The following is a 13,985-nucleotide window of genomic DNA, read 5'->3' as shown; positions in this document are numbered from 1 at the left end:
CTCACATACATAAACTGAAGAGACCAAGTACTATGGTATGATCTACAAAGATATAAACCACAAAACTGATACAGAGTTTACCTTCCCAGAATAAAACTGCTTTATCTCATCTACAGCAAAGACCAGACCTAAAACAAAGAAAAAGGATCAGACACAAAACTTTCAGTCAAGGACAAGAGGAGCATGTTTCAGAGACAACTGTACAGGCAAGCCCTATATCCTTGGCTGTCATCGCAAGATGTAATCTCAGCTTCCCCTTCTTCCTCTCAACATGTCTCCCTCACACCAGAGGACTTCCACAAACATCAAACACAAAGCAACACGTTATGTGGATTTAAAAAACAAAAAGAAACTAAGCCAAAATATTAACCACACTGGACGTCAATTCTTTCAGTGATGTCAGGCAACTTCCTTTCTCTGCTGCACCAGAAGAAGACACCCACACAGAAACACTGACAGGAATTGAAGGCAACTGTACAAATCCCATTGGCCAAGACAAGTTGCTTTTTGTAGAAAAACTAGGTAACAGGACCACAAACTGTGTTCCATGTTGCAACTCAGACTGCTGTTCAGAGAAAGCACATAAACCACTAAGTAATGTCTAGTTTTCGTCCCCATTATGTTTTCTTTACTGTTCCTTCATTTGTGCCCATGCACAGCTACCTGTGATGACATACCTGTAAGATGAACACTCTGGCTGATTCAGCATGAAACTAGTAACTTCAACATGTACCCAATAACTTCTTGCCTACTTTCCCTTACAGCCCTGAACATCCTCCTCTTCATTCACACACATTACTATTTAAAATTACAAGCACTTTTTCAGTACTCCAGTGTACAAATTCACAACAAGCACTAACTGAGAAAGCAGTTAGGAGGAGTCTTTCACAGCAGAACTCTGAACTGCAGAAGATAATAAAAACAGACCATGATTTCCAGGAAGACCCTCCTATGGGGGACCCGATTTGTGACACTAACATGACCCTGTATTTGGTTCCAGTTCACAAAAAAGAACAAAACTGGAAAAACCTGCATTTAGTTTGCACTTCCAATCCAAATATAACTTTATGAACTCAGCAGCTAAAAATCCTATCATTCAAATAAGTAAAATGGACTTTTAAACAACCTACTTTTTTTCTTTTTTTTTTTTTTTTGTCTTGGATTTTAAGACTCCTTTGGTGTAATTTGCTGAGAAAAATGTTCACTCTGAAGCTTAACTATACAACTTTGGCCATCCCTTCATCTCAATATGACTTGAAATTACATAGTTCACATTTAGCAGAAGATACAGCACTTTGGCAAAGCATCAAACCAAGTACGCCATCTTCGAGAAGGGAACGGCCATGAGCTACCCCGTATTATTCAGAGCTATAACCGTGCGGCACTTCAATCCAAATGACATTAAAAAACAGACACTGAGCTGCTACTGAATGTCTCTTTCCCATGGTTTTAAGAAAACTTTGCTGAAGCTGAGTAGACCACCCCTTAACAAAGCCAGCTACTTCAGTGGTGTGAAGTAGACTATACAGGCAGGTATATTAAACTGTATTTCTCAGAGCTGCATGTTTTTCCTGCTAAGATTCTCCATCTGAACATGGCACAGATTTAAATATTTTTTAGCAATATGCTTACACCAAGTCTTACCTTTAAATTCTTTCTCTGGTCCAAACCACACACTTAAATTTAGGCAGATTGCTTTGTCTCCGAAGTTGAGTTCCTAAGCTTTTCCCGTTTCTCTTGAAAAGGAACATAATAATTAACATCTTCATCATCTATTAAAAATACTATAATATTTAGATTAAAATGGCTCAAACACTATTGTTCTTCCTTAATGCAGCTAACAGAATTACTTTTCAAAATACTTTTCTTACTGGGAAGAGCCAAAAAAGCTGTACTTCATTAAGTATTCAGTTATGCTACAGTTTATGAAAAAAGTCAAAAGTCAATCCCATATTATATATTGCTTCTCTCAAAGTCATTATTTTAAATTGTTTTTGTAACAAATTACTGATTCCCCAAATTAAGGTGGGAGGGTTTTGTCAAAAAGGAGGACTACTTCAGTTTTTGCATGTTTACTCAGCTCCTTCCAGCCAGCTGAGCGAGAAGAACCTTGAACATCTGTGTAAGATGCCTCACTCTGCTGGTTTTGGCTGGGGTAATTTTGTTCACAGCGGCTAGTATATGGCTGTGTTTCGGATTTGTGCTGAACACAAGAGTTGATACTATAGAGATGTTTCTGTTATTGCTCGGAGGGACTTACCCACAGGCAAGTTTTTGTTTTCTGCTTTTTGTATTCCAGTTTGCGGAGGAAGTTGGGTGTGCAGGGGAGGTTGGGAGGGGACACAGCAGGGGCAGGTGACCCAAACTGACTAAAGGGATATTCTAGATCATGTGGCATCATGCTCAGTACGTAAAGGGAAGGAAGAAGAAGAAAGTAGAAGAAGTAGAAGAAACATCACCACTCTATGGAGTGGTGATGTTTTTCTTCCCAAGTCATTGTCACCTGTGATGGAGCTCTGCTCTGCTTTGATGGCTGAACACCTGCCTGCCCAGGGAAGGAGTGAATTAACTCCTTGTTTTGCTTTGCTTTTGTGCACTGCTTTTGCTTTCCCTATTAAACTGTCTTTATCTCGACCCATGAGTTCTCTACCTCTTACCCTTCTGATTCTTTCCTCAATCCCACTGGTGGGGTAGTGAGCAAATGGCTGTGTGAGCTGTCAGCTGGGCTTATACCATAATATACACCTAAAAAGAGATGGATTTACCAAATCCACACAGTCACAAAGCCATTAAGTTTAACCAACTGCCCCAATGGATTTAGTAACAACAGCCTTAAGGGAGAGAATCCAGACAAAACATCTTCATCTTAGTCCATTATTTCTTGGTGAAAATAAAAGCCAGTGTGATATATTCTATCATCACTATAATCCCACTTCCCTCAACTAAAACTAATAGAAATATTTTTTTCTTTCCTCTGGCCTACTACTAGTTACAGACAAGTATTTCTACTCACCTACCCAACACTACACTTTTTAGAAGAACCGGTGCTGCCAAGAGTTGACAGACACACAATTATTTTCAGAAACAGGTTTTCCACTAACCTCCTCTCTGTTTGGATGACAGACTGTCCTCATTCACCCTCCAATAAGAGGATTTCTGGAGAGCAAGAGTGCGTGTGAGGTTGACAAGAAATCTGAGGAGTGCAGCACACCCAAACACTGGCTTGCAGAAGTTTATATACCACTCTGTGGCAAACTGAATGCTTTAGAGAACTGGAATAAAAGCACGATTCATTCACTGCATCACAACAAACAATAGCATTGCTACTAAGATAGTAGATTATCTTGCCTTAGTATGTGGTAACAGCATTACCTCCTTACTCCAGAATAAGATGACAAGCAAGTCTTTACTTGCTTGATAAGAAAACTTTACCATTAGCACTTGGTGTATGGGCCTAAGTCCACACGTCTGTGATATTTACTGTTGACTGAGCAGAAACCTTTTTTTGAACCCGAGAGGAAGGAATTTTCAGCTCTCACAAACTCTCCCATTTCTGACTATTCAAGCGAACACTTGACTAACTGTGGCACACAAGTCTTGGCCATGTCCAGGCTCTAATCAGAACACATACTAATAGCAATGTGTGTCCAACTCTCAGACTACTTCAGAACTTCAGGAAAAGAAAACTGTACTAGTTGCAATAGTAAGGAAAGTTTCAAATATGTCCTTATGGTCAGGCAAGCTTTGGGAGATTTACTTAAGACAGGAGGCACAAGATCAGGCATGTCTATCACCGACTCCTATATTGAGTCATCCTGGTCCATGCTGCTAAATAATGTATGGTCTGCCAAGAAGCAACTAGGTTCCTTTTCTCTTTCAACACACAACCACTTTGCCAAGAGAGGGGCCCAGCAAGAACCTTTATCCAAGCCAAGGCATCAAGTTGGCAGTTTCATCAAGCTCATCATGTCTAGAGGTTTCTCCAAGCATACTGGCACAAATATGTCAGCAAAAAAAGAAAAAACATTTGCAGAACCAAATGTGTTTCCACAAAGTCATAGCTCTCACACAGATTGACTGGAACTACAAGAAGAAAAACGTCCCCCTTTAAGCTTATATATGAAACAGAATGGTCTTTCCATGTAGGTTGTGGAAGAAACAGTTCAGAACTGTCTTAATTTTGAGTTGTGGATGGCTCAACCCTGGCGATGTTCAAGGCTAGGATGGACAGCACCTTGAGCAACCTAGTCTAATGGGAGCTGTCCCTGCTCTGGCTGGGAGGCTTGGGTCTAGATGATCTTTCATGTCCATTCAATCCCTTAACATTCTGTGATTCTACAGTGACTGGCAAATTTTTAACCCAATTACCAAGGCAACTGTACAATTTACAGTTGTAGTGACAGTAACTTTCACTACTCCAAGAAAAGGCTACATTAAAAGATACCGGGTTCTACTTCCCACACCAGAATAGCACCAGTTCAATATACAAAGAATACCCAAAACCTTAGAAAAAAGCTAACTCTTCCTTTTGGTTATACTTTTTTCCATTCATATACAAGTAAGCATTTAAGTATCACCACCTCATACCCCTCCTCTAAGGAAAAAAAAAAAAAAAACCACTAAAACCAAAAACAAACAAACAAAAAAACCCCAAAAAAACAACCAACCAACAAAAAAAAAACTAACAAAAAACCAACAACCGAAACAAACAAAAACAACCCCAAAACCAAACTTGGAAAAGAAGTAAAAGCAAAATGTACTTCCTTTTTAAAATTCACTTCATAGGTACATAGCTTTCACCATTTACATCAGCTCTGTCTCCCTAAGAGGCACATGGTGCTTTTTACAGTGGTTCCACCTTTTCCCGTATCTTCTGTACCCTTTATCTCTCGCTCTGAGGAGAAACAACTCACAGGTTAGCAATAGTGAATATTAAAGAAGAAAATTTAATCGGAATACCGCATACTCCTTTTTCCTTCTAGTAAATCAGTAAAGACTCAGTTTTTTTTGCCTCAGATTTGGCCACAGTCAACCAAGGAATGCAAATGCATGACTCTAGGAAGCAAGTAAGAAACGGAAAAATGCAAAAAATAAAAGTAAGCCATCTCAGAACAACATGTGTAGTATAAAATTGAAGTACACGTGCTTACTTTGAACAGTAGTCACAAGGAAACAGTACCTCTCAACAGGTACACCTATTAAGTAAAGCAAAGTTTTACTTGAACTTAAGAACTTCAGAATCTTGGAAGGACAGACAAGAACCTAATTTTGTTAAATAAAAAAGAAATTACTAGTCCTGTTTAGCTTTCCATTTGTGCTGCTGAAATAGAATGGTCCTTATCTTAGATGCCAATGTGCTCTGACAGTAGGAGAGCCCACACAGAACCAGGAAAAATGGATGAGCCATGTGCCAAAGCACAACACTTTGGAAAAAGCAGGCAAGAAGAGTACAAATTTTACATTCTTCAGCTGACTAAAGTGTACTCAAGGAAACAAAATCATACAAGTCAGATGAGGATGTTTAAAAAAAAAATTATCCTTCAAGAGAGAAAGCACCCCCACCAGTGCCTCCCAGTTCCATATTTCCACCACATTCTAGTTTTTAAGGTAAAAAGGGCAGCACAACAGCTTGTTTCCAGTTTCTCAAAGTCTCTGTGGAAGGGTAGCTACCACCATCTCTTACCATTGAGGCTGCTGAAGAATCCTCAGTATAAACATGAGTGAGAAAATAGCCAGTGCTGCACATTCTATAATTTATTCTAAAGTTCATTATTATATAAAGCTACTGATGTAAAGAAGCATACCACTAGGAAATTCTTTAATCATAAGTGCAGCAGCTGCTGCAGCAGTGGATGAAACTCTTGAGTACTTAAACCAAGTACTAACCGGCTTTTGAATTAAAGACGATGCTGGTTTCATTTGAAATTAGCTCTGAAGATAAACTGTCCAGGCTGGTAAAGCCAGCCTATACAGTGTTTATCCCTGCTTGGGCAGTTCAAGAGAGTACAACATGCATCATAAGACCTTCATTACCTAAATTTTCCTTAATAGCTTAGTTTAGAGATGAAGCACAGATTAGCTGAATTGGCCAAGCTGTCCTTAATACAAGTCAGGGCTTGTACCTACAGCTAAGCCAGCAACTAAATACCACATAGATGTTCTTTCACCCCATCACACCTCACATTCCCCACCCCATCTCCCTGGCAGGGCTATGTTTCAACTCTAAGGCAGTCAGTTGCAGGTGTGCTTGACACCTCGCCAAGCGAAAGTGAACTCTGGCCCACACACTGCTGCCAAAGGCATTGAGAAAAATCTGCTAATAATATCAGTTGTGGCACCACTTGGTGGCCGTTGAGTCCAGCTGTTATTCAAGTCCCAGCAAGTCCAGTAAAGCAGCACTCAGAGCTAGCATGACTTCGGTCAGGCCACAAGAGTTCTACTGTCCCTTAGTTCCACTCTCCCTTGGACTTGACTGGGTGAGTGGGTCCTGCTGATCACTCCTTGGCTCTGGAGTTTGCTGATCAGCTTCTGGGTGAGAATCATGGTCTCTGCTGGTGCTAGGCAGAGACACCAAAGCACCACTGGTACCCTTTAGGTCCTTGAAATGTACTTTCCTGAGGTAGCCTCTGTTAAGGATGCACAGGGCCTCAGGGGTCATCACAGTAAGGTGCTTCTGCCACTCATTCCCAATCAAGCTCACTTCAGCCTCCAACAGTCAGCTACTGGGATGCCCTTGTCACACCAGAAGTACAAATGGGTTCTTAATAGTTTGACTCTGCACTGGTGACTGCTAGAGCCTTATACACCCATGGGTCTGACATGCTGACAGGTTGTCGGATCCACAGAGTCTAATAATCATGACTGCCCCTCTCCTACACCTGGCTGGATCAGGGCCCCTCCACTCCTGGTCACTGGACTGTCCACTTACTTCATATAAAGAAAATAAGATTAGAATTTCTTTGCAAAAAATTAGGAGTAAGATAAGATCTTCCACTCTGGTAAACTGGAGACTGGAAGAACAATTTTCCTGGTAAAAAAGCCATTTGGGATTGTATCTTCCTACAACTCAAGTTACCAGTGCCTCTAGACTTCAAAATAGGTTTTCCATCCCACTTTCTCATGTCTGCTCTGTGATTCCTCAGACTAAAACACAGAGCAACCCACAGTGTCTACCCTCTACATCCTCTCACTTGAGCAAAGAACACTTACTCTTAACAGCAGAGATACTGGGCCGTACAGATGGGGAGTAGGATCTGTCATTTTTTCTGTTGCCGGAACTTCTGGAACAGTTTTTCCCATTTCTCAACCATTTTTTCTGGTCCATAGGGACTCAGTATTGCCAGAGCTGACAAGCACTTTGCCCACCACCACTGCCTCTTTGTCTCATTATCACCAATAAATGGGCACACAACAATGGTGCATGGTGTGCTCCACTCATATTGCCACCCCTAACGGTCATGCACACTGGATTTCACCTGGATCTGTGGGTAGCTGCACATTGTTTTGGTCACAATAAATAATCTCTAGCATGGCTGATTCCCTCAGGTGCTGGACATGGTGATCCACTAGCCTGGGTGGCACATAACATCTCCCTTAAAGGGGTACCTCTCTCCTTCACACTTGACAGGAGTATCCTCCAGAAGCTGTCAACTTGTATTCTTTTCCTAATTGCCTTGGTAATGCCCCCTTTTGTGCAAAGAAATCCCAGCTACTTCCTTACTCTAAAATTCCAGGATGGGTGAAGTCTCTTTATATATTCCACAGTTCACTCAGGGATAAGGTATTGAATTGTTGTCACTTTTCTGTCTTTTCCTCCTGCTCTTGCGATAGCCCTGCTTCATCCTACTTTACCATGAGCTGACTTGTGGGTCCATTTCTTCTTGTTTATATGAATGACTGATACCTGTAAGAGTTGCTCCACCTGCAGTGCCCATCAATGGAGCTAGAGTCTGTCACCTTCTTGACATATTTAAAGACCTTCTCTTCCTCTGATGGTACTGAGTAGGACTTTCCGTTCATGAAGCCATACTGGCTCTGACTGACACCTGCATTGTATTTGAATGCTTGCAGAGAAGATTATTCCCAGAATAATCTTCTCCACACTTTTACTGGTCACTGAAATGAGGCTGACAGGCCTGTAGTTTCCAGGACCACATTTGCAGTCCCATCTCTTCAGAGAATGTTAGCCAGATTGCAATTGACTGGGACCTGTCCAGATTCCCAAGACCATTCAAAATTCATTTAAAGAGATCTTGTGATGAATGACATTATCCAGCTCTTTTGAGTACTCTTGGCTGAATTCCATCAAGCCCCACAGACTTCTGGGGATCCAGCTACTTTTTCATTCTCATAGCCATAGTCCTCCAGCTCAGGGTGCTGGGACACGCTTAGCCCATTTTCAGTGTTGACAAGAGAGGCAAAGAAAGCATTAAACATCTCTGCCTTGTGTACGTCCCTGTTTGTGAAGTGATCATCCTGTAATGAGCCAACGTTATTTCTGCACTGCCTTTTGCTACTGACGTATCAAAGGACGAAACCTTTTTTTATTGTTCTAACAGTCCTGGCCATCTTCAACTCCCTCTGAGCTTTGAACGCACAAATTTTCTCCTTACAACAGGGAGTAGCATCTCTGTATTCCTCCCATGCCACTAATACAACGAATGCTTTTAAAAATTTTCTCTAACATGTTCTAGTCAGATTTGTTATTACCTGAACTCCTATTTGGCACAAGAAAACGACTGTCCTGGTTTAACACCAGTCAACAACCAAGTATTACACAGCCACTCATTTGCTCTCTGGCCAGTGAGATGAGAATAAGATTGGGTGGAAAAAGTAAAATCCATGGGTTGAGATAAAGACAGTTGAATAACTGAAATAAAGTCAAATTAATAATAATAACAACAGTATAGAAAAGGGGAAGGAGAAGAGAATAAAGCCCAAGAGGAAGAAGTGATCCACAATACAATTTCTCACTGCTTGCTGATTGATATCCAGACTGTCCCCAGGCAGTGATTGGCCCCTTCCATTAAACTCCCCCCAGTTTATATATTGGGCATGGTGTTCAAGGGTATGAGGCCACCTGTCCTGGACATGGTCCCTCACACCTTCTTGTGCACCCAGCTGCTGGCAGCTCATGAAAATTTTTGGTTTAGGGTAAGCACTAACAACTTACTTAACAACAACTAGAAATCACTGTTATTCAAAGGATGCTCATACTGAATCCAAAACACAGCATTACATCAATTAACTCTACCCCAACTAAAGTCAGGACAAAACCCTAGAGTTTACCACAGCAAGGGCACCAAATCAACTTCAGATCTGTAAATAATCCTTAGTCCAGCTCCCTTTGGCCAAGCAAGGAATTCTTTTATCATCTAGATGCTTCTCAGTCATAAACCTTTCTGTCCAGCCACACCCCTCAAATTCACAAGGACCTGGATTGGGTTTGTGGGTTAATTTTTTTTCATTGATAGGGAATCCCCAAGTAACCAATTAAGCTGGCTTTAAGACTTTGAAAAACCAGGGCAGCAAAGAGTAAACTTAAAGGGAAGCAGATCTGGCCCGCTATTTTAAGTAATCTTTAGACAGTGAGGGGGGATGGGAAAAGGGTGGATGGGGAGAAGAATTAAAGTTTTGCTTGAAGACTCTCCAGTGGCTGGGAATGCTACTTTGCCCTTAACAGTAAGTATATCTGTACATATAACTCATTCCAAATGAATACCATTGTGAATTCTTTTAAGGGGTGAATTCAGTGTCATGTAGCAGTTTAAGTGTTGATGGTATATCAGGTTTGAGTTCACAATAGGCCACAGCACAGGTGAACACTTTGCTCACATAGTATTTAGGAAACTGCTTCCTAGTGGAGAATAACCACAAACACACTTCAACACCACAGAAGCAACACTGCACTCATGAAAATACTGAGTTTAAGAGCTTTTTTTTTTCCTAGATGGTATACCCACAGCACTATCTCATTGATACAGCCTCTTAGTCTTAGGTCTCTGGTTCCTCTTGGCAGGTTTCTTTTCCTTTAAACAAAAAACCACCAATGGACTAATACACTTACGTTAGTTTTAAAAAATCCAAAGATTTATTTACAATTCATGCCATTTTCTCCCTGTTCCCACCGGAAAGCCACAGCTGCAGCCAATGAGACATAAATCAGGAAAACAAAAACAAAAACCCAAAAAAACCCCCAAACAAACAAAAAGAAAAACAAAAAATTCCAAACAAACAAAACCCCCACAGTATCTGGCACTTCCTTGAGCTGCAAGAAGCATCAGGAAAAGCACAAATTTTATTCAGGGACAGACTACAGCAAGAGGCAGCTACCTGGTACCTTATGCTTGGACTTTAGAAGAAAAGTTCTTGCTGGTCTATGTCTTGTTAAGTAGGAAACAATTTCAAGTTTTAGTTTAACATATTCCTCTTCAAAGCTTCAGGGGCGAAGAAGCATTCACAAGTCCCTGCAAAGCAAAATTCTATGCTAAAAGCTACGTTATATAGTAGTAAGCATGCACACTTAAATCAGGAAGCAGAGCTCCCATCTGCTGTGCTCTATGTAAACAATACTATTTAGATGCATGCAGTTCATAAAAAAAAAGGCTTATAGAGGTGTGCTGCTACCTCTGTATCTATGCATCACAGCCTCTGCAAACACCAAAAAAAAAAAAAGCCAAGACACTCAAAAACAATTACCATGTGCATAAAATCACAACAAGCTTATTAGTAAAGAGACTATACTGAACATATACTGACATGCTGACTATACTGACTAGGCAAAGACAGTCCACAGTGGTCTAGACAACTTTCTTTACAAAAGCAGCGACCATCCCCAAGATAACCACGTACCCTCTCCTCCTGAACTCTGGAATCTGACCAGGAAAAACCAAAGTATTTTCTGCATTACCACTACAGGTCTGTTTCAGACTCCAAAGGATCAAGCACTAAGCAAATCAGGCACATGCAAAGAGCATGAGGTCTTTTAGGCTTATACTGAGAAAACTTTACACTTTTTGCAAGGTATTGCTCAAATAACGCCTCTTTCATGGTCTTTTATGCCTACCTTTTCATTTTATTTGTCTTTTGCATGGAAGTTTCTTTTCCTCTGAAAAAGCATTAGCATTTAACATCAAACTCAATGAAGTACATTCTTTCCCACTGTTCATACAGAACAGCTGGGCTACAACAAAGTTGCTGAATACCTGTTTCAACAGCTGTGAATTCCAACTATTTGTTCACTGAGAGAGCTGCAAGAGCTAGTCAATAACTTTTTTTTCTCCCAACTGGATAAACATCTTGGCTTCACAGAGATGACTTTATCATTTCGCAGTGATTCACTCTGGTATACAATGAAATTGAAGCATTTCACATCCTCTTCACTGCTGCCACATATAACCTTAGGAAATAGAAACTTTCACAGCATGCTCTGAAATACAGGCTAACATACATTCCTATTCCCTAACGAAGAACAAGCTAGTTCCACTGAACTGCACGGCATAGCAAGTCCTACGTAGACTTTAGTTACTTACCACATCTCAATAGTACCACACCTCAAACACTGCGCACTGAAAAAGCATGTATTATTGAGTACTCATTCATAAAGTGTCTTCAGCAAAATTTAGGCAGGTTTGCCTTGCCAACCTTCCTGAAGATGCTGCTGGAAGCATGCAACACTATTGTAGACTGTGCAGTCAAAAATCAAGTCTGTACTCCCACACGTGCCTGCCAGGACTGCGTGTATCTGTGTATCTGTGTTTAAAAGCACGCTCCAGTTAAAACTGCCTCAGTTTGGCAGTACCATTCTCAAAGCTCATCTAGGAGAACACTTTCCAATCACCAGTTTCTCAGAGGTGTTGTCAAGGAATCCTGCTACCGGTGTTCTAGACTGACAGTGTAACAAGGACAATCTTCAAGTTCAAGCGATCGTCTGTCTGGAGGCATTTCTGTCTGGGCTGTTTGAAGGACCTTTAATAAAACAACGGCGAAATTATAAACGCATCTTACGCATACTACAGCTGTGACGAGCCGCATTTCCAAGGCAGTGTTCGTGTAAGACCCCAGGCCCACGGGGCGCTCCGGGACGCCCCCGCGGCGAGGCCTCGCTCGGCCTCACGGTGCGCCCCGCCGGGGGTGGCCGCTGCCGCGCACCTGTCCCTCGGCCCCGCGCCCGCCCGCCGGGAGGGACGCGCACCGGAGCGGCCGCGCGGCACGCTCGCACGGAGGAGAGCAGGAGCTGGGGTTAAAGGCAAAATTAAAAAATTAAAAAAAAAAGAAAAAAGGGGGGCAAAAGGAGAAATGAAGAAGAAAAGAAAGCAAATGACGGGCATGCGGCAAGGGGCCGCTTGCGGCCCCGCTGCCGGGACAACTCTCCCCAACTCTAGGCGACGGACTCGCCCCTAGACCGGCGGTCAGGCCTGCCCCTATCCTGTCCGGCCGCCCGCCCATCAGCCCCCACCGCGGAGCAGGTGGGCGACTGGGACGGCCGGCGCAGAGGAGCCCCTGCCCACATCTCTCTCGCCGCCGCCGCGCCGGCGGGGACGGCCGCTCGCTGTCCGCACGCCCGGAGCCCCTCGGTAGTCGCCCTCCGTTTACCTCCTCGCCGCCGCCACCGCTCTCCTCCGTGCCGTTTCCTACGCTCGCCATGTTCCCTCTCCGCTGCCCGCCGCGAGAGATCTCTGCGGCCGCCGCGCACCGTCCACTGCTCACAGCCCAGCGGCGCTACCGCCCCACGCCCTTCCCGGCCGCCCCCGCTCGATCCGGCCCGCTCTGGCCCGGCGCCGCTGCTCCCGCCCGGTCCGTCCGGGGCCGCGCTCGCCGCCTCCTCCCGCCCCGGCCGCCCCGCGGCTCCGGCGGCCGCGCCCCCTCGTTTGCATGGCAGGGCCCGCCCCCGCCGGTCGCGCCCCGCCGGCCCTCGGCGTCCGCCCCCGCCACACGGCTCGCGCTGCCTCTCGGCTGGGGCGGCATGGGATGTCCCGGGGCTGCCGGACCCAGGAGCGGTCGGAGAGTGCAGCTGGACGGGTTGGCGCAAGCGGAGCGTCGTCCCAAACTCGTGCCGAAGCCCCCGTCCTTCCCCCGTCCTGCAGCCCCACCTCCAGCCACGCTGCGGCTTCGCGCCACCGTGACCGGCTTCAGTGACCGAGGTGCCGCAAAGCTTCTCGCAGTCGTTCCCGCGGTGTCCTTTCCAGTGCCTGGGTTACCTGAGCGGCAGCCGGGCCGGTTCAGCACACCTGACCCAGCGGTGGCGGACTGGCGGTCTGTGCCGGGCCCCGCCGCCTCCGCCGGGGTGTGCGGCGCCGCCCGGCCCGCCGCTCCAGGGAAGGGCAGCGCGAGCTGTGCTCGTGTGCGGAGGGGCCTCGGGTGGCACTGCGTGCAGACCCTGCCGCTCCGATGTGTCAGTGACCTACAGGTACTCACTCTCGGATGTCCGGGAGAAACTTGCGCTTAGAGTCCTTCAGCTCCCCGTGGCCAGGCTCTGGGGAAGAGCGGCTTCATCACCATGCTGGCTATCGCTTGGAAAGAAAGTTCACAAAGCAGACAGTTCTCTGAGAACTCTTAGAGTCCCCCACCTCACCTTGTCCTGTCTTTAGTTCACAGTATCATAATGCTCTTTGCTCAAAATATACCAATTTCCGCTTTTCTGTTTTCTGCCAGCTGAGGTCAATGCCAACTAAAAGGCAGGTAGTAGCATGATGCCCACGTCCTACTGGTTCTCTGTCACAGCCCTTGTTAAGAAATACATATAGTTTTGTTAGTCTGGCTTCCATTAGAACCAGAGAGAGATTAAGAGAGAAAGAGAACTGAACAGATTCAGCTAACCAGGAGGAAGATACAGTTTAAGAGCTTTTTGCAAGATTTGGGAATATAGTCTAGATAGGTCCTGAAGTCTAAGAACAGGCAGAAGTACAGGCTTTCAATGTAAACTGACAACTGAAGTGTCCCTACTAATCTTATATAGACTGCTCTTCTGTATCTGCTATTTTTAC

The 13,985-nt window shown here is 44.2% G+C and overlaps 1 protein-coding gene across 2 annotated transcripts in view; it reads right to left on the bottom strand.

Annotated features, from left to right (window-relative positions):
* The window catches only part of TTC39B (tetratricopeptide repeat domain 39B), a 77,939-nt gene extending 64,330 nt beyond the window's left edge, over window positions 1–13,609 (bottom strand). Inside the window, exon 1 of one of the 2 annotated variants that reach the window (XM_059492513.1) lies at window positions 13,417–13,609. Coding sequence is in view for 1 of the 2 variants with exons in the window: in XM_059492512.1 (XP_059348495.1) it covers window positions 12,595–12,645 (51 nt within the window). In the remaining variant the exon portion in view is untranslated. Of the gene's footprint in view, window positions 1–12,594; window positions 12,768–13,416 lie in introns of those variants that run through there. The other variant, XM_059492512.1, reaches the window with a different exon arrangement.
* Window positions 13,610–13,985: the final 376 nt, after the last annotated feature.

The sequence above is a fragment of the Ammospiza nelsoni genome, chromosome Z (assembly GCF_027579445.1).
Source record: "Ammospiza nelsoni isolate bAmmNel1 chromosome Z, bAmmNel1.pri, whole genome shotgun sequence".
In the NCBI taxonomy this organism is placed as follows: domain Eukaryota; kingdom Metazoa; phylum Chordata; class Aves; order Passeriformes; family Passerellidae; genus Ammospiza; species Ammospiza nelsoni.
This window is presented reverse-complemented; position numbering and strand designations above follow the sequence as displayed.